This window comes from Leuciscus leuciscus (genome assembly GCF_965113295.1).
Source record: "Leuciscus leuciscus genome assembly, chromosome: 2".
In the NCBI taxonomy this organism is placed as follows: Eukaryota; Metazoa; Chordata; class Actinopteri; order Cypriniformes; family Leuciscidae; genus Leuciscus; species Leuciscus leuciscus.
The window spans coordinates 22,969,773-22,993,584 of NC_138726.1; the positions used below are offsets into that span (position 1 = coordinate 22,969,773).

Here is a 23,812-nt window from a genome sequence, read left to right on the forward strand (position 1 = left end):
TGAGCAAGCCAAAGGCAACAGTGGCAAGGAACCGAAAAACTCCATCAAGTGACCTAATGGTGTCCTAAAACTCCATCAGGTGACCTAATGGAGAAAAAAAACCTTGGGAGAACCCAGGCTCAGTCGGGGGCCAGTTCTCCTCTGGCATTTATGAGCTAGAGGCCGGATTGTAGTTTGAACTGTGGGATTATATGAATGCCTGGCTGAAGAGATGCGACTTTAATCTAGTTTTAAACTGGGAGAGCGAGTCTGAGCAACGAACAGTATCAGGAAGACTATTCCAGAGTTTTGGATCCAAATGTGAAAATGCTCTCCCTCCTTTGGTGGATCTGGATATCCTAGGTATGACCAAAAGCCTTGAATTTAGTGATCTTAAAGAGCGCGATGGATTATAGGGTGATAGAAGATCCGTTAAATAGACTGGAGCTAAGCCGTTTAGGGCTTTATAAGTCAGTAGCAATATCTTATAATTAATACGGAGCTTTATAGGTAACCAATGCAATGATGATAAAATTGGTGTTATATGATCATATTTTCTTGATCTCGTAAGAACTCTAGCGGCGGCATTTTGGACTAACTGTAGCTTGTTTATTGAGGATGCAGGACAACCAGCTAATAAAGCATTACAGTAATCCAGTCTAGAGGTCATGAATGCATGAACTAACTTTTCTGCATCAGAAACTGATAGCATATTACGTAGCTTAGCAATGTTTCTAAGGTGGAAAAAGGCTGTTTTTGTAACATATGAAATATGATTTTCAAAAGACAGGTTGCAATCGAGTATAGCACCCAGGTCTTTTACTGTAGAGGATAAAGTAACAGGACATCCTATGATGTTAAAGTATACAGTGTAATACTACACTGTATACAATCAAATATTTAATATTCATACTGTTTTGTAGTGCAATTGTAAATTTAGTCATTTTCAAATGTTAAAACCTCAAGCTTTTACTATGGCGAACAACAAGGAACAACATCAGGGAGATTTGAAAGCTTTTCCTTTGTTGACAACAGGTTTGCAAACACTTCTCATTAGAAATGTAGTGAAATGGGTGGCACTGCTAGCACACATAACATTCCCAAAATGCACGTTACAAGAAACTCAAACTCGCAGCACAGTTGGAGTTTGAGTGAAGCAGCATTTACTGTGAATCAAGCCGATCCAAGACTCTGAAACACCGGATATATCGCACATGGATGGAATAATGGCTAGAAGAATTTATTTTTTAGATTTTATTATTACTTTGTACTATCTTTAATTTGTCTGCTGTTATAATAACGTTGAATAAAGCAGACCAGTTTACTGAGTAACTATGACAGCAAGATACTGAGTTACACTGAAACTGTGGGAGGAAATTCACTGTTGATTTTTCCCAGCACTCCCTCACGGATTGACCTTGCGTAATCATAGTGGAGGAGGGATCCAGCACACTTTAATTAAGAGACTCTGTGTTTCACAGCAACTATTTGAGCATGTATTATAATCAATTAAAGGACGTCACTGTGGCCTTCAAATCACACTGAAACAGTCAGTAATTCTGACTCTCAGCTTCTTTATTCTACCTTTGCATTTTGGTCTCCACAATGAACAACTCACAATGTTTTGGAGCACCTTGGAGAACCACACTCCAAGAAGAGCGACTGGAAATTTTCCGGCCTGCTGCCATGAGACAGTCCAATGTCTCCCTTTCCTCCATTTATCATGCCCATCTGCACGTTACATAGCACGAGTACAGATCCTTACCAGCTGTATTCAAATGCATTCAAATTTGTGCACTCTTTGTGACTTCCTGGCACTCTCAGTTTATTTTGCATTGTCTATATTGAATGCAGTGTGTCTACATGACTGATGTTTCTCCATAACCAACACTGAGGGCAGATCTATGACAAAAAATATTTGAGGACAAAAATTTCCCTCTGTTCCTGGAAAGAAAATATTCCATCTGCCTGACAGATTGTTCAAATGTCTGATCCAGATCAAGCCGAAACTATTTGAGATGTTTGAAAAATAAACGTGTCTAACAAGAAACTGTGTAAGATAACCTGATACCACAGTTGAGCACAGATCAGTATCTTGTGACTGTAGGTCACCTAATAGGCTGGTCAGATAAGCCAGCGAGCGTTTACATCGAATTACACTAGCTGGGGATATTTTGACATGGCTAAAATGCAAACAAATTTCTATTTCTGACTGTTCTGTGGGGCTCTTCTTTGTGTGAGGACCTTACAGAGACATTTTCCATTTTAATAATAACAGGTTTCGTGCGCAATGTATGTATTTTGTATATGCAAACAGCATAAGCCCTTACCTGCTGCCTGTAGATTCAGGGCTCTGGGAGGAAGTGCTGCTGGAACTTTCACTATTTTCCTGTCACGGAGAGAGGGGACATTATATTAACATCATTTTACCTTATGACTTCTACATTAAAGTTCAAAAGGGTCAGAAAGATTTTTTAATGAATACTTTTATTCAGCAAGGATGCATTCCATTGATCAAATGTACCAGTAAAGACAATTACAATGTTATAAATAATTAAAAATTTAAAAAAAAATGCTGTTCTTTTGAACTTTCTATTCATCAAGGAATATGAAAAAGGTATTGTTTTCAACATTGATAAGAAGAAATGCTTCTTGAGAACCAAATCAGAATGATTTCTGAAATATAAAACAGTCATTTTAAATATTACTGTTTTTACTTATTTTTTTTTTATCATATAAATGCAGCCTTGGTAAGCATAAGACTTCTTTCAAAAACATACAAAATCTTGCCGACCCCAAACTTTCAAACGGTAGTGCATATGTCTGAAAATATATTGAAAATGTAGGAAGTGTTAGTTAACTTAAAGGTGCACCAAGTTATTTTTCCCCATGTAAAAGTTTTAACCCTAAAGAAAAGAATAGTGTAGTAAACAGCACAATGGCAGCCATGCTGAGATCACATGACTAGCTGAATATTTCTCACTTCATCAGTTACTAATCACAGATAACAAATATGCTTGCAAATGTGGTAATGTGGTAAAAGCTACAGTATGTTTGCAGATTTTCATCAATTCAAATATAACTTGACTTTAATGTCTCTATGTACCCTAAACTAAAATAAAAAGTCATCTAAAAATATCTCTGTAGTTTTTCTTATGTAAATTAGTGTCAACATTACCATAGCAACAAGAACCTATTATCATTGCTGTCAGATTGAAAGACTCCTGCAACTTTCATTTCCTCAAAAACTGATTTGAATAAGTCATTGCTTCTTACTTTTTGTCCATCCAGTCTCTCAACAACCTTTTTATCCTTTCAAATGATAAAGACACCCTGTTTTTCACACCCACACCATTGTTATTGCTGCGACTGAGGTGGTTTTTGTTCTGATTGGTCAAAGTCGAAATTAGAGATGCGCGGTTGGCGGTTACAGCCGCGGACTCCGCGGATAAACCGCGGATCGGGCGGATGACGTGACGAAAAATAATGTTTTAATTCAATTCGGGCGGGTGTCGGGCGGTTGAACCAATCAAATGAAAAATATTATGTATACAGCAATCAGCGGATGGCGGGCGGGTGCGGTTTTGAAAATTGGTCAAAAACGTTGGTGCGGATGGATGGCGTTTGACATCAGTAATAGACTACTAACAAACTATTGTTTGTTGCCAATAGTTGTCAATATAGATCTTCAACTTCCAAGACCACTGGAGTTTCAGCCAGCACATCCTAGGGTCCCATCTGGTCCAAAAACAAAAGTACCGAGTGCACCTTTAATGTTCAGTGTACTGCAGTAAGTCTTCCTGACCTGAGGGGACTCTGTAAGTGGAAGGTGACACCTCTCCTCCTCCATTACGCTGTTGTCTATGAAATCCACTTGCTCCAGCGCTCCATTCACTACAGAGAGGACCAAGAGTTATAGAAGCATTTAAATCACAGGCAACCGAGATCTAGAGCAGCGGTTCTCGTCCTTTTTTACTCCAAGGCCCCCTTATAGTCCACGACAATATTTGGAGGACCCATTTTTTAAATTATGCCTCATACTGTATATCCAGGTATAGACCTTATTCAGAGTAGCGTCACGACAGGTATAAAAGCGAGGCTGTGACGGATAGATTTACCATGTTTTCAATGGCATCCATTGTAAAAAGCTGTATAAAGCTCCTAGATCACTTATCATTTTTCACAGCTCATGTTTTATTTTTTGTCTACTAAAAAAATATTGGAAAGATATTTTTGCACTGTTTTGTCAGCAGAACAGTCCAAAAACACATTAAACAATAGTACAACTCTCTAAAGAGATGTATGACTATCCCTCACATCCTTGCTTTCCTTCCTATTAAAAATCAAAGATGGCACTGGAATCCTGGTTCTTGGAATCCTGGGTAAGATTTTATTTTAAAGCTTATTTAGTCTTTTTTTGGTAGTTTTTATTTGAGGTCCCCTGGTTGGGACCTACTGATCTTAAGATTCCATTAACCTTACCTTTGGGTGTCTCTAGCGACGTATCTCTCTCCTCTTCCTCTTGAAAATTTGTGTGTTCGCGGGAAACGTCAGTCAATCGCAATGACCGTTCCGAGAAATCGTCAGCAGACTAGAGTGAAACAACACAGACGCACACACACAGCCGCTTGCATCATCCAATAAAATTACTCTCGATAAGCCTTTAGCAACCATAGTCCAAATGGTGCATTAGTGCTTAAATTCGCAGCTCTCTTTATACCTCATTTCCTGACCATCTTTTGCTGCCACTGTCCACGCTGTTAAAGCCAGAATCCAGGCCACCATACTGACCGGGGAACAGGTCCTGATCCAGACTGCAGAGACCACACACACACACACACACACATTAGCATTTTCACTGAAACAGGCGATTAAAGCTTTTCAACACCCTAAGACCTCTCGTCCTTGACGATCTCTCACCAGCTGTTGAAGGCGGTGGGCCGAAGAGCTTTCTCAAACTGGTCCTGAGTCCTTTTGCATGCCTCCATGTTCAGATATTTAAAGATGTGGAACTTTCCTTTGGAGCAGATCTGGGCAGGGGGCATCTGGAGGGGGTTGTTGTCAAGGATGATGCTTTGGAGGTGCCGCAGATGACGGTAGCACACAGGCACGTTGGATATGCGGTTGCACGACACATCCAAACGGACGAGAGGCAACTCTGACAACTCTGAGTTGAGAGAAGAGTCAACTAGTTGAGTCAATCTAATATATATACAGTGGATCCAAAACATATTTGGACACTTATTGCATGAATGACACACATCTACATCACAACTCAAAACTAACATCACTCTTCTGAGGAATTTTTGGAGTTTGTTTAGTGGTTGTATGAAGTCAGTTCTGCTCAAGTTTCACACAGGTGTCCTATCACAGGTGGAGTTCATCACACTTGCTATGAAAATGTTTCAATAATGTTTGACAACCAAAACGTGTCACAATACTCTAAAATAAACATTATCTTTTTTTAAAACAAATGCCACTTTTGGTAGATCATTTATCTAATTCAATGATATTCGCATACTTTCAGAGTGGTTTAAATGTCCAAATATTTTTGTGTCCATTGTAACAGAGATGTAAGCTTGTTGTAAAAGCGTTCTCCTCTGACATCCACAAAACACACTGGTTCCTTGTGTTTTGGAATTTCAAACAACATCTTGATTTCTGTAATCTTACAAGGTAATACACTATTGCTTTATGCAATATTTCCAAACGTTAACTGAAGTAATGGTAATAGAAATGTGTTTATAAGTTTGGGATACTGACCTTCTGGTAAAGTTGCAAGCTGGTTTCTTCTCAGATTTAAATCCCTTAAACATTCTAACTGGCCGAGCTCAACAGGAAGTGACTGTAGCTCATTACAGCTCACATCCTGGTGGAGAAACACAGTGAGAGGAAGAGACAGAGAGAAAGAAATGAAGAAACGGAGGAAATTATAAACTAGATGGACTAAAGATTGTGTGTACATTGCAGTTTAATCATTGGTGGGGCAATAAGGTTTTTTTTTAAGTAAGCAATTAATACCTCAGCAAAGATGCACTAAATTGTTAGAAAGTGTTTCTATTTCAAAAGTTTATATTCAGAGAACTCAAAGAATCCGGGGGAAAAAAAATTACCATGATTTACACAAAAATATTAAGCAGCACAGTTGTTTTCAACACTGATTATAATAATAAAGGTTCTTAAACAGCAAATCAGCATATTATAATGATTTCTGAAGGATCATGTGACACTGAAGATTGGAGTAATAATGCTGAAAATGCAGCCGTGTCATCACAGGAATAAATTACATTTTAAAATGTATTAAAGTAGAAAACAGTTATTTAATTTTTGGGGGATTTTGATATATTAAAATGATAGTGATAATATTTCACAATATTACTGTTTTTACTGTATTTTTTATCAAATGCAGTGTCTGTGACCATTAGAGACTTCTTTCAAAAACAATAAAATATCTTAAAAAAACAAAAAAAAAAACAAACAAACTTCCACTCAAATAAATGAATGGGAAACACTAAGTGCTAATCTTCACACCACAGACAACTGCCACATATGTAGAGACTAGGGCTGGGACGGTACACCTATCTCCTGATTCAATACCATCACAATACTTTGGTACCGATACAACATGTATTGTCATTTTTAAGAATTGCGATTCTACAAGTATAGCAATTTGATATTGCTATGTATTCTGATTTGTTTGCTTTTTTTAACTCTAGAGCATGGGGAAAAGTTCAATGATACACGTGTAACGTTACATGAATGTGCAGGTCGTATATCTGTAGATGTCCATCCATCCACCATTTTTCACTTTTTTGTGTCCACTAGTAAGAGATATGACGTCATACTCACCGATACAACACATACTGACCTTGAGGGCTCAACGCTAAGGATTTTTTTCTACCGCCAAAATTTTCAATAAATAAATAAAAAAGGCCTAATTATTGTCTCAATAAATAAGGTTGTGACACTAAAAACTACTGGCCTAACTCAGATAAATTTCAAATATTGTTAAAATATTAAACTGTCAGTAATAAAATAAGAACAAATAATCAAATTACAAGCAATAGCACAAATACAATAGAACAAACATACAAGTCTAGCAGTAATTTTCAGGTGGAGAAAATGAATAATAAAAATGTCAAATAAATAGCACTGCATAGTCTTCACTGTATAAATTAAATATAGATTAATCCTTATTAAAGTTACAAAAGTTATTCAATCAAGACAAGTAAAAAAAAATGTTGTCCTTTGTTGTTTGATTAACATTAAAACAAAGACAGCAGCAGGTTTATTAGGATGCTGTCACTTTAAGAGCTACACGGATCCAATATACTGATACACAATGCGTTTTATTTCTTAACTGTTTATGTTCACTTAAGATATAACAGACTGTTTACCAGGATGCTCGCTGAGACTGGGATTTTTTTACTTAATTTTGTGTGAATATGTCCGTTCAAGCGCAAGCCGACGTGAAAGAGAGCTTAAATCAGCATTCGCACGCTGTCTAATACTGTCTATCGGGTCTTCTTGCGCTTTAATATTTTAATTGGCAAGGCTTAAAAACATGTGCAAATGATAAACTTTCGTGATGCAGCATTGGCCCGATCACGTTTACGCTGGCCCCGGGACATCGGGCAGTCCTTACTGTCGAGCCCTGCCCTCTGCTGAAATAAAAGAGCTGCCTTTCCTCTGCCTCATCTATAAGCAAAGACTAAAATAAAGCAATTTAATATGAATTAATATCGATAACGGAATAATTTTTTTTTTTTTTTTTTAAATCATAAAATAAAAATCATCATAGTTAGGTGAATTGATTTTCCCCCAGCCCTAAGACTGCCAATAACATCTGGATTTCAAGGATGACTAGTAAATGACACATTTTGGAAAATATCCTAAGAAAAATTGTGAAACACGTTGAAAACCCACTCGTGAGAACATGTTCCTCACTATTTGAAAGGTTCATAAATCATGTTTTGTTTCAGATCAAATGATATCAACCAGTTTGTGTAAAAACCACAGTGTCAATGAGATGCCTTCACTAATATAATTTCAAAAAAACATGAGCCTGTGTGTGTGTGTGTGTGTGTGTGTGTGTGTGTGTGTGTGTGTGTGTGTGTGTGTGTGTGTGTGTGTGTGTGTGTGTGTGTGTGTGTGTGTGTGTGTTCTACTTACCAGTTGTCGCAGGTGTGTGAGTGTGTGTATAGAGGACGGAAGGACTGATAACTTGTTGTTGCTGACGATGAGCACACGCAGGAGAGGGAGCTGACATACTGAGGGCGGTAGACTGGACAGCTGATTACGACTGCACCACACAGACAGAGAGAGAGAGAGAGAGAGAGAGAGAGAGAGAGAGAGAGAGAGAGAGAGAGAGAGAGAGAGAGAGAGAGAGAGAGAGAGAGAGAATTAAATGAATGCAATCTAACACCAGTACAAAACACTCACTAACAGACTTACTGTATACACAATTCTTCCAATATCTTTAGCCACAAAGAGGCTGAAATTTCACTCAGGGAGACCTGATGTTTACCAAGGCTGCATTTTTTATTATAAAACATACAGTAAAAACAGTAATATTGTGAAATATTACTGCAATTTAAAATAACTGCTTTCTATTTCAATATTTTTAAAAGGTCATATATGTGTGATGGCAAAGCTGTATTTTCAGCATCATTACTCCAGTCTTCAGTGTCAATTGATCCTTCAGAAATCATTCTAATATATTGATTTGGTTCTCAAGAAACATATCTTATCATCAACAGTTGTGCTGCTAAATATTTTTGTGGTAACCGTGATACATTTTTAAAGTTTTTAATGTAATTTATAAGTTCAAAAGAACAGCATTTATTTCAAATATAAATCTTTTGTAACATTTTAAATATCTTTACTGTCACTTTTGATCAAATGAATGCATCCTTGCTGATTAAAAGTATTAGGCTAAACTCTTTCCAAGATAAAAGAATCTCACTAACCCCAACCTTTTGAGCAGTGCATTACTTGGCTTATACTGAGATGAGTGCCTGAAGTATTTTGCCCTGGTTCAGGTAAGCTACACACTGGAGATGGTGTAGTGGTGTAGTTACACCTGACACGGAGCCTGTGGGCCTGTCCAAAATACCAACATTTGCGGTCTATGCACTGACCACTTGTTTTATTAAATTTGGCCCAAGTGTTCAAATAGGCGTGAAGACTGCAAGTGTGTGTAGAACATTTGATTACTTGACACACTTATAGTGTTGCAAAAATGCAAGTGTTTACAGAGCTTTAATTTGATTTTCAGTACTTTGCATTTTAAAATAAACTTTTAAATATCTGTTCAGTAGTTCCTATGTAACAGAAGACACTATTTAAAAATTGTGGTGCTTCTAATTAAGAGATAAAAAGCAGTTGCAATTGTAAAAAATACACATTGTTTTACTACCAAATTATATGTAATATTTAATTAATTTAACTTACAGTGGAATATTTTCCTAGACATCTCATAATTTCGGGGCACGCAAGTTCCCGGGCATTATTCATGATGGGATACGCTTCGCCTAGAATACCGCTCCGAAGCGGTATAAGTTCAGGGCACTGCGCTTTGGCATTTTTAAGACATGGTACAGTCTTGCACACTTACTTCCTGTCGAGTGCATGCACTCTCAAGTGGCCAAGACCGCAAGTGTGGGAATTTGGACAGGCCCTGTATCTGGAGTGGGTGTGTGTGTGTGTGTGGGTGTGTACCTGAGGTTGAGGTAGGTGAGGGCTTGCAGCTGGCACAGGCTGGGCGTGAGGGATCGCACACAGTTGTGGTACAGGCTGAGTGTCTCCAGGGAGACAAACTGGCACACCTCCTCTGGAACCTCACAGAGCCGGTTCTTTGAAAGGTCTGAGATAGAGAAACAACAGTCACAGTTAGTACAGAATAAATTAATGACCAACCACAGACACCTTTACATGAAAACAATGAAGAGGATAGCCATAGAGGACATTATATATTACCAGTAAAATTAAATTAAATTGAAAAAAGGTAATAAAAAATAATCAAATAAATTTAATTAAATAAAACAATTAAATTTAAATAAAATAAATTAAATTATATTATATAATAAAAACATTTATTTTAATAAAAAAATGTAATTAAATTAAATAATTATACATAATATATTATTATAATTTTTTTGATGTATTGTGCCATTCTTTTTTATGATAATTTAGCATATGTCCCCCCTAAATTCTTAATTACCAAAATCTGTGGACATCAAGAGTTTTTTTTTTTATCCTTTTAAATATTTTAAAATAATTCTCAATATTCTCAAAGATGATTCTAGTTACTAACTTACTATATTACAGTAAAATTATGATTTTACTTCAGTGTATACTTAAATTAAAAACAGCAAAAATCCATTACCATAAATACTTTTAACAAAATAACATATTACTTCTTCCATGTTATAGTAATGAGAATGAGTGTTTATTTGCATTGTGGTAATGAGATTTGTCATGCAATTAATGAAAACAATGGTCCTAAAATAAAGCAAATATATACATTTCATTTATTTCGTATTTATTTATTTTAATCTTGCATTGAAATATAACCCAGACAAGTACTTGACAGGTTTTGTGAGTCCAAACCAATAGGGGAAAAACTACAGTAGAGGAGATCTTGCCGATTATGGAACTTCCTTTGTGTTTACTCTCTGTTTGAGTCGCAATCAATGGCAATGGTCAGACTATAGATGCACCCTAAGCAACAGACAAGCATCTTTTGTCTAGATATAGCTAGTGCATTCAAACACTTTGTTTGTGCATCCATGGGACAGGAGCCAAGGACAGGAAACGCGTAAACAGTCATGATGTTTCCCAAAGTGAACAAAGACTTTTTTTATGGGAATTCAAATTTTGTCCAAGTTTTTGACAGCAATTGAGGATGTGAGCGTTTTGTCTGAATATAGCTCAAACTATTCCAATTCCCTTCAATATTTTCATTCCAGACAGAAGTTGCTCTCGCCAGATAAACGTGAAACACACACTCCCTCAGTGGCGCTGGTCGTAGGGTCAGGATGTATTTCTGGAGAGGGGAGGATTTTAATTACAGGGCCAAGGAAGCTTAGAACAGGGTGTGTGAATGTGAGTGTACGTCGTCCATATCACTAGAGAGACAAACCAGACAGAAGAAAAAACAAAAAAAACACAGAGTTTAAGGCTAAATGAACGTTAGGGTGCAGTTTTCAACTAACATTAGCGTTATATGCATACAGGTACAGTGTAATTTCAGGCCTTTCAGATTCAAGTCTCCTTAAAGTCCTCCTCGTGATATTACACAAAACCAAAGTTACTTTCACACTATGAGAACAATAGCGTGTGGAAGTGTGTGTGTGTGAGTGTGTGCGCGTTTTTTTTCTCTTCTTCCCTGCACTGTCCAATTGTCCAATCTGCTCTCCTTCTCCAGATCTTTTGTTCAGCTGTTTTATTTGGCAAGGAAGCATTTCCCGCCTCTCCGTTCCCAGTGGGAAGAACTAAAGATTCCCAGGGGCAGCCCACATTTCCCACAATCCCCTGCACTGCTTTGCACTCACACCAGCCTAACAAGGTAGAGCATGGGAGAAATACCAGTGTGCCCACATCATGGAGAAAGATGATAATATGTATGAGTCTGAATATGAAACTTTGATCAATAACACTTCTCTCATTAATAATAATTAAGCATTTAATTAAATATTTAAATGGTGTATAAAAGTTCATAAGGATTGTCAGGTTTATTTATACTTGTGTGCACAATTTTTGTAAATATTTGTAAATAGGCTCCACCAATGGCAATTTCATCTAGTGGCACAGAAATCACACACTTCGTCTTTAAAGATAATTTTGATTTGAGTAGCAATGCTTTTATTTCTGTTCTGGCCATGTTTACTTTGTGTTCCTAGAAATAGTTGCCTAGACGTATCACATTCTCCACAGGGGCTCACAAACACCTCCTGTGTGAGGTCTCCAGCTGTGCCCAGCCTTAATGACGCGTTCAAATCATTATTATGGCATGACAGAAGTCCCTAGCTAATAAGCAGAAGTGTATTTCAATTATGTCCTGAAGGTCTCACTCTAAATATCTCCTCTCTCTCTCTGTGTGTGTGTGTGTGTGTGTGTGTGTGTGTGTGTGTGTGTGTGTGTGTGTGTGTGTGTGTGTGTGTGTGTGTGTGTGTGTGTGTGTGTGTGTGTGTGTGTGTGTGTGTGTGTGTGTGTGTGTGTGTGTGTGTGTGTGTGTGTCTTCTTAAGACTAGCAGTTGGTCTACTGACCCCCCTCTCTTGCTCTCTGAGGAATCTGAGCGTTCTTCTGCCTGCTAGCGTCTCTTTGGTGTAACTGAAGCTGCCTTTGCATCTGGTGTGTGTGAGAGAGTGTTAATCAACACACACACACACACAAATCCTCCTTTAGCCCTAGAAGGAGATTACACTGATTAGCCTGCGGGATAACCAAAGACTCCCTTACAGTTCATTTTAGACACACAACACAAAAGCAACACAAACAAGACCTAGCCTAATTATACTGTGAGCTCCATGTACGTTCTATATAACATTTGATAGCCAAATGACTACAACAGTTGAGGTGTGTTGTTGTTTGAAGGTCTCTATGAAGGTGCCATGCTAAGATTTTTCCTCTTCGTTCGTACCTGCTGCCAGGAGCTAGTCATCCCTGGGATTAACTGAAACATGACGCGTGTTTGTTTCAACACACTGACTAGACCTAATGCGTCAGGCACTGACTCACTTTTATCTGAACAAAACATGCATTTATGCTGCATTTACATTTATTATTAAAGGGGTGGTTGAATATGATTTGACTTTTCTAACTTTAGTTAGTGAGTAATGTTGCTGATTGAGCATAAACAAAGTTCTGCAAAGTTCCAATGCTCAAAGTTCAAAGCAAAGAGAGATATTTTCTTTTAAAGGAACACTCCACCGTTTTTTGAAATAGGGCTTATTCACTTTCTTTCCTACATTTAGATAGGTGGGCAAATGCATTTTTGTCTCAGTGCATGCATTGTTTTAGTTTGACAGTAGGGCTGCAGCTATCGATTCTTTTTGTAATCGATTAATCTAGCACTTAATCGATCGATTAATCGAGTAATCGGATAAAAAATGTTTTAGTGTTTTTAAACAACCAAAACAAATAATGCATAACGAAAATGATGTGGCTGTAAAATGATCAAGCATTTGGCTTTTATTTCTCAAAAAAACAAACAGAGGTATTTATTCCAACTCCAACATTTGGCTCCAAAACTAAGCCTATTTATTGCAATTTTTACCCATTTAGAGTGTTTATAAGTGCCAGTGCCAACAATTATATAACAATACAGTTGTCAAGTTGTCAATACAAGTCAACTTACTGTAAAACATGTATAACATGTAAAACTATGAATACAAACTTAAATAGTAAAGGCCATTTGGCCTTAGTTTTGTCTTCTTAATACAACATTAAAAAAAGGATTGCATTTAACTGCAATTTAACTTCAAATTGCATGCATTGGAGACACCTACACATAGTGTAGCCTTAAAAAGGGGAATGTTTTATTGCAAATATGCATTTTGTTAAATAGAAAAAGAACAGCATTTTGTTTTTCACTTAGGCTAAGTATATTAGCACGTTTTGTAGTATTATATTTTTTGTTAATTGAAAATGTTCTATGCTCAATTACTTTGGTAGCCGATTATAATGTCTTCCCCAAAAGTACGAGTGGATTTGGAGAAGCAGGCTGGGGATTTTCATTTTTTGTTGTTGTCTGTAACTATTTGGCAGACGTGACGTACAAACAAGGTCTCGCAAAGACTGAAATACAATATTTGTTCCTCCGTCACGTCCCGGTGTATACAGTGAATGCATGCTGAAATTATTGTTGCGTGGCTAGCTACATAAAAGTTTAAGCATGTGATGCATTACCGCAACGGATTGAAGCGCGCGTCCGAGTGAAAGATAGAGCGGTGTGTGCGCGAGCCACACGAGAAAACACTGTATCGCAGCGGCAACGAGCACTTTGATCACTTGATTTAAAAAACACATTTCAGTGACATGATGGGTTTTAACTTCATTCAGGAAATTTTGGGTAACTGCACAACTGACAGATGACTTTGAGCGCACCGCCACCATGTGTGTGTGAGTGTAACCATAGCGACAAAACGACCAACTTTCGGACCCTGCACTTAAGCCTATAATTTTTTATTTTTTATTTAATTATGTATTTAAAAGTTGCGTTTATCTTTACTCTCCGCCATCGCGCCAACTAAATTCAAAATGTATCACGCGCTATGGTGTGCTTCCTGAACATTGAACAACGGTCCGTATGAAACAGTCAGATCCCTGCGCATATAGTGCGCGTCATAGGAATTTAACGAGGCTTCGAGGCAGAGTTTTTGCCTCGAGGAATTTTTGTAATCGAGTAACTCGAGGAATCGTTTCAGCCCTATTTGACAGGGTCGGCGCTAGCTTAGCTTAGCATAATGAATGGAATCCTTTGTTGCCAGCTAGCATGTCCTGAGTAAAAGTGATATAAAAAAAAAAAAACACCTAATTACTTCTTGTGGCCTGCGTATTCACAACAAGTACAAATAGCGATGTAGATTAACACTAGGCAATTTCCTAGGCAGATATTGACTTATATATTAAGGACTATATTAGGGGGAAGCACAGGCGAAGCACTGCTACTTGGGCGTGATATCTCTGCACCCAAGTAGCAGTGCTTCGCCTGTGCTTCCCCCTAATATAGTCCCAAGTCAATATCTGCATAGGAAATCGCCTGGTGTTAATCTGCATCGCTATTTTTTACTTGTTGTGAATATGCAGGCCACAAGAAGTAATTAGGTGTTTTTTTTTTATTTATTTTTTTACTTTTACTCAGGACATGCTAGCTGGCAACAAAGGATTCCATTCATTATGCTAAGCTAAGCTAGCGCCGACCCTGTTAAACTAAAACAATGCATGCACTGAGAGAAAAATGTATTTGCCCACCAATCTAAATGTAGGAAAGAAGGTGAATAAGCCCTATTTCAAAAAACGGTGTTCCTTTAAAGAAATTGCTTTTTAAGGACTAGGCTACAACAAACGGCTGGTAGGGACTACACAACATTCCTCCCGGGTTAGTGACATCACTAACCCTGAAAATTACATAAACCACACCCCTGGAACACAATTTATAGATTATCAAGACAGAATATGCTAATCAATGACTAGAAGATAACTACATATAAGCTACATAAATTCACCAACCAACCAATCAGAAATGTTGTCTACATGTTGTCACTTCTTCTTGAGTCTATCCATCTTTCTGACTTCGGTTTGAACATTAAAGGCTAAACGTTTTTTAAATCTCCAGTGCATGTCTGTGTGAGGTAAAATGACACAAGCTGTTGTAGCTCCGCCCTCTGTGCCAGGAGCAGTAGCTCATTTGCATTTAAAGGAACAGACACAAAAACGGTGCGTTTTTGCACACCCCCAAAAAGTGACAACTTCAACATATAAAAATATCTGTGGGGTATTTTGAGCTAAAACTTCCCATACATACTCTGGGGACATCAGAGACTTATTTTACATCTTGTGAAAAGGGCATTATGCCACCCCTTTAATGGCCGCTTTCCGACCAAGTAGTTACAGGAACTTAGTTATAGGAACTGTCCACTTCTAAACAGTTCTAAGAACTACTCTCCCCCAAACTCGGTTTTGCTGTTTGCGTTCGCACTGGCCAAGTGGCCATAGGAACTGGTAGGAGGGTAAGGGAGTGACGCAAGCACGGTGACTTTTATTTTGACGGCGCGACAGACCTTTATTTTGGCGGCGCTGAGAACGCCAGAGCAAACAATGCTCGCATTCTCTGTGTTCATTAGTTAGCGATCTGTCTAACAGTACTGTTATTAGATAGAACTGTTATAGAAAGTAGACAGTATATGAAAAAAAGGTTATTAGCCTATGCCGTGTGGTTGATGTCCAGTGTTGCTAGCTGGGCAGATAAACATAAGCTAATCATGTTTGGCTTGGTCCCCTCAAAGTTGCGTTGGATTTTCTCTTCAGCATAAAGGTTTAGAGACCCATCTATCACTGTTTTCCATGTTTGTATAGTTAGTTTCTGGAGTAAATATATAGGCTATAATCTGTGTGTGTTTACATTATAGCTGTTTTAAAAATGGCGGGTGCTGGTGCTCCGCGTGCGTTCGGTCAATCAGCGTACACTAACGTCACGGGTAGTTCCTATAGTGCTGGTTTAGACCCTACTCTGAAGTAGGACCTAAATTAGTTCCTCCAAATGGAGTTCCTAGAACTAAAATCGTTCCTAGTTCCTGCGGTGCGAACACGCCGACATCCGGGTACTTTAGCCAATAGTTCTAGGAACTGTGAAAAGGTTCCTCCGGTCGGAAAGCGGCTAATGTCTGTCCTGTCATTTCAGCACCATTTCCCAAACAGGTTTCCAGAACACTCCCACTCTATTCCATTGTTTGGACAAACAAGTGGTCCCATACCAAACTCACAAAATTAAATTAGTATCATATGTAAAATATTTTAAAATCACTACAGTGTTTACACACAGTGGAAGGTCAACCTACTCTTAAGATGCATTCACATTTATAATTGTTAGGAATGCCAGGAATTTCAATAGGAATGTAGGCAATTGTGAATTTCGCATAAGATTTGACTTTGTCCGTACAACAAAAGTGATTGGTTACTGTCAAACTCTAAAATAGAACCCTAATGTCCCAAATGGCACCCTAAGCCCTCGCGTTTTTCCTCAAGAGTCCACACTTTCGTGACGTAATGCCGCTTTGACTGTTGGGTAGGAATCTTTCGTGGAGCTTAGGCTACTTCAGTGCGGCTCTGTAAAAATGCCTATTGAGGGCACATATTAACCTGAAATCTGAAATGACAAACGGCCTGAAATCTAAAATGGCACCCTTAAAATTAAAGAATTAAAATATGAAAGTATAAATACACAGTACAATAGACACACATACAGATTATGAACATATTTACAGTATTATGGATAAAATGAATACATAGAAGTGAATTTAAAAGATATTGCACTAAACAGTGGCTATGGGAGGTATACGATAGCTTTATGCGAGCCAAAGATTGAAATTTAAGTTTAAGATCTTCCCCTCCACTGTAGCAATACAAACTTTAAATTCACACTTCAAACACATCATAACAGACAGATGACATAAAAAATCTGTTTTCCGAGTTTTCCCACGTCTGCAACAATGTTTTGAATTGACCACAAGGACCAAATCATTTGAGACATATGGAGATGGGGTATACTTTTAATAAATTTAGACTTAAATGTAAGCCTTTTCCTCACCTTAACTAATTGAAAGGATTCAGAAGACATGGAAAATAGAGCCAAAGTTGGATGTACTATCTACCTTTTAAGATTTATTTTTGTTTTGTTTTTGCTCTTATTTATACAACACAGAAAGAAGACAGAAAGTGAAGTGAGAAAGAGAGAAGGAGAACAGGATCAGAAAGGACAAGGACTGAAACTCAGGTCACCTGAATCAGCTCTGACTGGATATACTACTTTTGGAGTAAGAGAAGTCCCTTTAATTTCCTTTGTATGGACAAAAATAGCTTGGACATTCTACTTTAAGTCATACAGGTTTAGAGAAACATGAGGGTGAGTAAATAATCACAATTTTCATTTATGAGTGAATTATGGATGATAACATAACGAGAAAAAGTGCACATTTCACCTTCAAAAGTTTGCACCAGAGCCATTAGAGAAACAGCATTTCATTCCTTCTCTTCCTCTAAAGCAGGAACAACAATAAACTGTGCCATGACTTGACTTGACTTGAGAGAAAAAAATGAGAGAGAGAGAAAGGGAGGGGAGACACCGAGAGGGGAGAGGAGGGCAAATCTTGAAAGGGGACGAGTGAATGAGTAACAGCAGCATGACAATAGCAGTGAAAGCATGAATACCGGCCTGAACCGAGGGGGTGACGGAACAAAAACACACGGGCCAGAATGACTCGACACATTCAACAGAGCACCACTGGAGGCAACACATAGGCTAAGTGTGTGTGTGTGTGTGTGTGTGTGTGTGTGTGTGTGTGTGTGTGTGTGTGTGTGTGTGTGTGTGTGTGTGTGTGTGTGTGTGTGTGTGTGTGTGTGTGCGTGTGTGTGTGTGCGTGTGTGTGTGTGTGTGTGTGTGTGTGTGTTCGGCACACGAGCACTACTCAAGCACATCAGTGAATTTACGGTCAGAAAAATAGCTGATTATTTGACCTCACAAGCACTTTAGAGAGCTAAGTGCAGTGACCGAATCGATCAAAACACCAATGTGTGCCACGTCCTTTTCATTATTTCTTGCTGCACCATAAAACTGAGGTTTATTTTCAGACCTCAGTCTCCAAAGGCTCTAACATATCAATGATGGAATCATACACAGTTAAAACTCCATAATCCAACAGAACAGGCCTGATTTGTACAAGCTTTCAGCAAATGTCAAGGTCCAACAGTATTCATTTCAAAACAACAGCATAAATGGCAGTCAGGAGTTTCTTCAGAGAGCATTAGCAAGTTTCTGTTGATTTTCTCTGAGAGACTCATTTTAAAAGACTTGTAGTTTTCTAAGGAAAATGTAAGTGATGTGAGTGCGGTTTTGATTCCACTTCCATTTTAATGGTTCAATAAACAAGTCTTATAAACAAGTCTTTAAGCACTTTTAGGGAAATGCCAAATAATGAATTCTAACAATATAACATCATAGCCTACCATGTTTTGTTTAAATGATCTGCATGTAGTACACATAATACTAACAATAATGGTTCTTGGTTAAAGTTATATAAAATAAACATGATTATAATAATTATTTTATATATAATCATGTTTATTTTATATATATATATATATATATATATATATATAATATATCTCTATCTCTCTCTCTCTATCTATCTATCTATCTATCTATCTATCTATCTATCTATCTATCTATCTATCTATCTATCTATCTATCTATCTATCTATATATATATATATATATATATATATAAAAGTTTCATGTGTTTGATTTTGTTCATTTTGTTTAACTGGTTCTGAAACCGGTCGATACCCAACCCTACACTGTAAAAAATTATATGACCAATAAGTTATGATAACATATGTTTTTACATAGCTTTAACTCATTCATATAAATTAAGCAATTTTCAACTTTTTTTTATAAGTTATACAAGATTCAACACATTTTTTTAAAGTGAGTTTAATGTAATTTAAGTTGAAATGACTTAAACATCCAAGTTTATTGTACTTAATTTAAAGATAGTTCAAATGAAAATTACCCTATGATTTACTCCCCCTCAAGCCGTCCTAGGTGTATATGACTTTCTAATTTCAGACGAACACAATCGAGTTAAATAAAAAAATGTCCTGGCTCTTCCCAGCTTTATAATGGCAGTGAATGGAAGATGAGATTTTGAAGTCCAAAAAAGTGCATCAATCTATCATAAAAGTGCTCCACACAGCTCTGGGGGGTTAATAAAGGCCTTCTGAAGCGAAGAGATGCGTTTGTGTAAGAAAAATATACATATTTAAAACTTTAAAAACTAAAATAACTAGCTTCCAGCAGACGGCCTACGCAAGTCGACTTACACCAAAAGAGTAACACTTGACTCGATGTAGGAGAAGCGTAAGCTTAGACGCCTCTCACGGTTCAAACAAATAGGGCTGGGCAACAAACTCAAGCTCCTCTTGTCTTATATTGAAATCCTCCGACATTTCTCTTTAAAAATTCTTGTTTTAGACTTCTAATTCGTGCCCGGTTTTGCTCTATCCTCTGCTCTTCCACATTCGTCAATGCGCCAGGTCAAGGGTTACTCTTTCGCCGTAAATCGATGCGTACGGCCGTCTGCCGGAAGTTAGTTATTTTAGTTTATAACGTTTTAAAAATGGATATTTTTCTTACACAAAAGCATCGCTTCACTTCAGAAGGCCTTTATTAACCCCCCAGAGCCGTGTGGAGCACTTTTATGGCGGATGGATGCACTTTTTTGGCCATTCATCCTAAATATAATCAACAGTATTAGTGATGCTTTAGAAAACTCATGGTTAGGGAGTGTCCAATTTCTTCTGTGTGAAGTATTGCCAATTACAACAGTAAAACCCCCACCGACATTATCACTTCACTTATGGAGTCTATGGGACGTTGTCTTCAAACGGTCTGAATGAACAGAGAGTTCTGTGTGCATCCTGTTTAATCGACGGTCAACGGCCCAGCACTTTGACTACAGTGTTATCTTTGTCTTTGAACGTCGATGAAGGCTACAAAAGGTCAAGCCAATGGATTTAACCGTCCAAACATTTAGGGGGCCTCCCAAGTTATCCCACACAACTCTACCAGTGCGGTGAGAGCCTTTTGTGTTCAAATACAAACACACCTCCATCACCTTCAAACCTAATGATTTTTCTACCTCTCTCAATAACAGTTTTATGAAAATCCTAATTAAACATCCACATGTTTACTTGCTATTTAACAGACACCTTCTAAACTGACAAGCAGATAAATGACCAGAATGCAGTTCATCTGTAGCCACACGGGGTTAAGTGTCTTACTTTAGAGCTAAATGAGTAAATCATTGGTGATCAGGTTCTCTGTAATAGAAACAACCAAATGCTTGAATTCCCAGTGCGAAGGATCCCATTTAAATTCGTATGATCTGTTATGTCTAGTGACATTAAGGGAGCAGCAGCACTGATATTACTTCTGAATTATTACATTTTAAATCTAAACAAATCAAATCATTAACATTTTTTATTGTATAAAAACAAATTTTCTAAACGGATGACTGTCCCACTGTTGTGGCGTAAATTTTCATCACATAAAATCGGTGTACTCGTTATCATTAACTAAAACTATTTTTTTTTTTTTATCATTAACTAAAATAAAGCTGAAATTAAAAACAACAACAACAACAAAAAATGAAATAAAATACTTGCATTTAAAACTATTAATACTATAAATACTAAATGTTGCATTGGCAACTAAGTGAAATAAAACAAATTAAAATTTAAGTAAGTGTACTTACTACAACTGAAATGAATAAATTAAAGCTAAATATTACAAATTAATTAAACTGACAAGCACATAAATAACTTAAAATATTAAATTAAAATGAGAAATGAAAATACAATAAGTTATTCATTTAAAATATTCATATATTAATATAATAGTATAAATAATACTAAAACAACAGATTATGAGACGTGATTTGTGAAGAAAACAAGGTAAATATCACATAATAAAGTACATAATTTTTGGTCAAGCTGCATTTTTGTCAAATTATGCAAAAAGTGTGAAAATATTTTGTAATTGTGTGTTTTGGGGTGCATAAAAAGTTGTGAAATTAGTTTTAGCAAGACAAAGGAGTTGACCATTTTAATGTAACAAATTTGAGAGGTGTAAAATGCTCAGAACTTCATCACTTAAAGAATACAATAATGAAAACTATTATGCCATTTTTGCTGTGTGTGTATACCAGCATCTATGCAAACTTTCCAAGCTGGCAGGTAAAGTTGTACTGGAAGAAAACTTTGTATCAACACCAGCAAACTCAAGGATCTGTTGCTTAACCATAAACACAACTAACATACAACAAAGAGGTTTAATGGGCAGGTTTGTGAAGGTGGAAGCATGTCTCATGGTGTAATCAGATTATATTGTGTTTTTTCTGAGCCCTTGATCTCATTGCTGTGGAGGTGTTTCAGCGGTGACTCAAGACGCTTGAAGTCTCAGCTCTATAAGTCAGGAGCTCGTATCTGTTACACAAGACTGAAGAAGCGACAGTGCGGTGAAATCCACCTCACACAACCAAGAGGAGGCTAGCGGATGTGTTCCGTTACCATAACAACCAAATCATCAGGTGTCAAAACAAAGGCAATGCAAACATGGTAATTTAGTGGTATTTGCTAAGGCAAGTATCACATTGCTATAGCTCAAATTTTACATTCGATTTGAACAAACCCATAATCCTAAATGTGCCATCACTTTAACAAAATCATTTTCATTAACATTTTCATGCGAAATTTCTGAAAATTCACGTGGATTTCTATTGAAATTACTAGATTTGCTGTAAAAAAGAAAAAAAAAAAGAAAAAAAAAGCAGAACAATGGTAAATGTGATGGCACTTTTAGTTAAACTGATCAAAACGAGAGCCATCATGGTTGACCATCACAACTGTAAAAAAAAAAATTATAATTTAAATCCAGACACACTGAAAAAGCGAAACTCGAGTCCAGAGAATCTTACTGTATTAAATATGTCAAAATTTCTGACCTTTTAATAATCATTTGTCATTTAAATTGACAATCAACTAATTGATTAATCCTTGGTGTTAATACCACAGCATGCATGTGAAGTACTCAAAAACCATAGGCTTTCATTTTCATTTAAACAAATATACCTGAACTATGCTGGCCATGTTTACTATAAATTTGTATACCATTCAGTTGAAAATTGTAAAATAAAAAAATGCCTATTTGTGCTGAAATTAAATCAATAAATCATTGCTAGTCTCTCCTAGCAACCACCCAAAACACTGTAGCAACCGCACAACAGGACAGTAAAATCCACTCCGAACACCTCAGCAACCACAAGGCAAGTCCCTTTGCAAACAAACACCCTCGCATTGTGGAGTTTTGCATGGACAAGTACAACTCACAGCTTTGGCCAAACTCACTAAAAACAATCAACCAACACTGTCAGTGATAATCCTCCATGTTCTCCCTCTAGATAATCTACACCAGAGGTCTGGTGTGGTTGAGCGCAAGTTCACCATGCTCTCAAGCACGCGCACACACACACACACACACAGTAATCACCCTCGGAGCCTCTCTAAAGCCTAAAGGGAGATGGTGATTCTGCCATCTGGACACGTTTTATGTTACATAACTTATCAAGGGCTGGTGTTCATCAAACAGTTGAATCTCAATCAGATTTGAATTTTCATATCCTATCGGGTATGATTATGTGGAAAGGGGAGGAGCAGATTTCTGATCAGACATCAGACATTGACACACGTAACGAACTTTGTGTTCATTAAAAACGTCTATGTGTGCAGTGAGATATCTCCCCATGTGCACATGTGGTTGATGTTAGCTCAGATTGTGTGCTGAATGTGTTTGAATGGAGCATGGCATGGTTCAGAGAACGTTCAACAAACATTTACACCGGGACATGTTTTCTCAATTTTCCCAACAGTAGTGTTTTCAGCAACGCACAAACGCACAAAGCAGCATTGATTCAGCTCATTAATGCAACAAGCTTTAAAATTATTCTATGTAAATACACCTCTTGATGGAATTTTTGGTCAAGATCTCGAGCACTCTGTAAAGTCTACTCCAGCACATCCCAAAGACTTTCAATGAATTTAAGGTCTGGACTCAGAGGTGCCAATTCATGTGTGAAAATAATTATTCATGCTCCCTCTCAACCATTCTTTCACAGTTTGAGCCTGATGAATCTTTACATTGTCATCCTGGAATATGGCCATGATGTTTCGTCCAACAGGGTTGTATAATAAATAAAAAGCTACACACTCCATTAGTTAGGGTTAGAAGAACTGTTACCAAACATACATGCTAGAAACATAATAATCACAGCAATATTGATCCAGTCATAGACTCTTAAGTATTTGCCTATTTATTACATCCAAATCCAAGTCCATTTGAGACAAACAAAACTTCAATATTGCGAATGCATTAATTTCACAACACACTCAAACCTTATTACAGCTGCGTAAACAAAGCATACAGGTTCACACAATAACAGCAGAAAGTGCCAGCCATCCCAACACAACTAATGCAGAAAAGTGTGGACAAGTTCA

The 23,812-nt window shown here is 37.3% G+C and overlaps 1 protein-coding gene across 2 annotated transcripts in view; it reads right to left on the bottom strand.

Moving 5' to 3' along the window:
* The window catches only part of lrch4 (leucine-rich repeats and calponin homology (CH) domain containing 4), a 48,210-nt gene that overhangs the window by 12,388 nt on the left and 12,010 nt on the right, over positions 1-23,812 (bottom strand). For both annotated transcript variants that reach the window (XM_082151982.1, XM_082151981.1), the window contains exons 2-9: positions 9,700-9,844; positions 8,152-8,281; positions 5,743-5,848; positions 4,900-5,146; positions 4,700-4,793; positions 4,462-4,570; positions 3,785-3,873; positions 2,310-2,368 (exon numbers count right to left, since the gene is read on the bottom strand). In XM_082151982.1, coding sequence (XP_082008108.1) covers positions 2,310-2,368; positions 3,785-3,873; positions 4,462-4,570; positions 4,700-4,793; positions 4,900-5,146; positions 5,743-5,848; positions 8,152-8,281; positions 9,700-9,844 — 979 coding nt within the window. The remainder of the gene's footprint in view (positions 1-2,309; positions 2,369-3,784; positions 3,874-4,461; positions 4,571-4,699; positions 4,794-4,899; positions 5,147-5,742; positions 5,849-8,151; positions 8,282-9,699; positions 9,845-23,812) is intronic.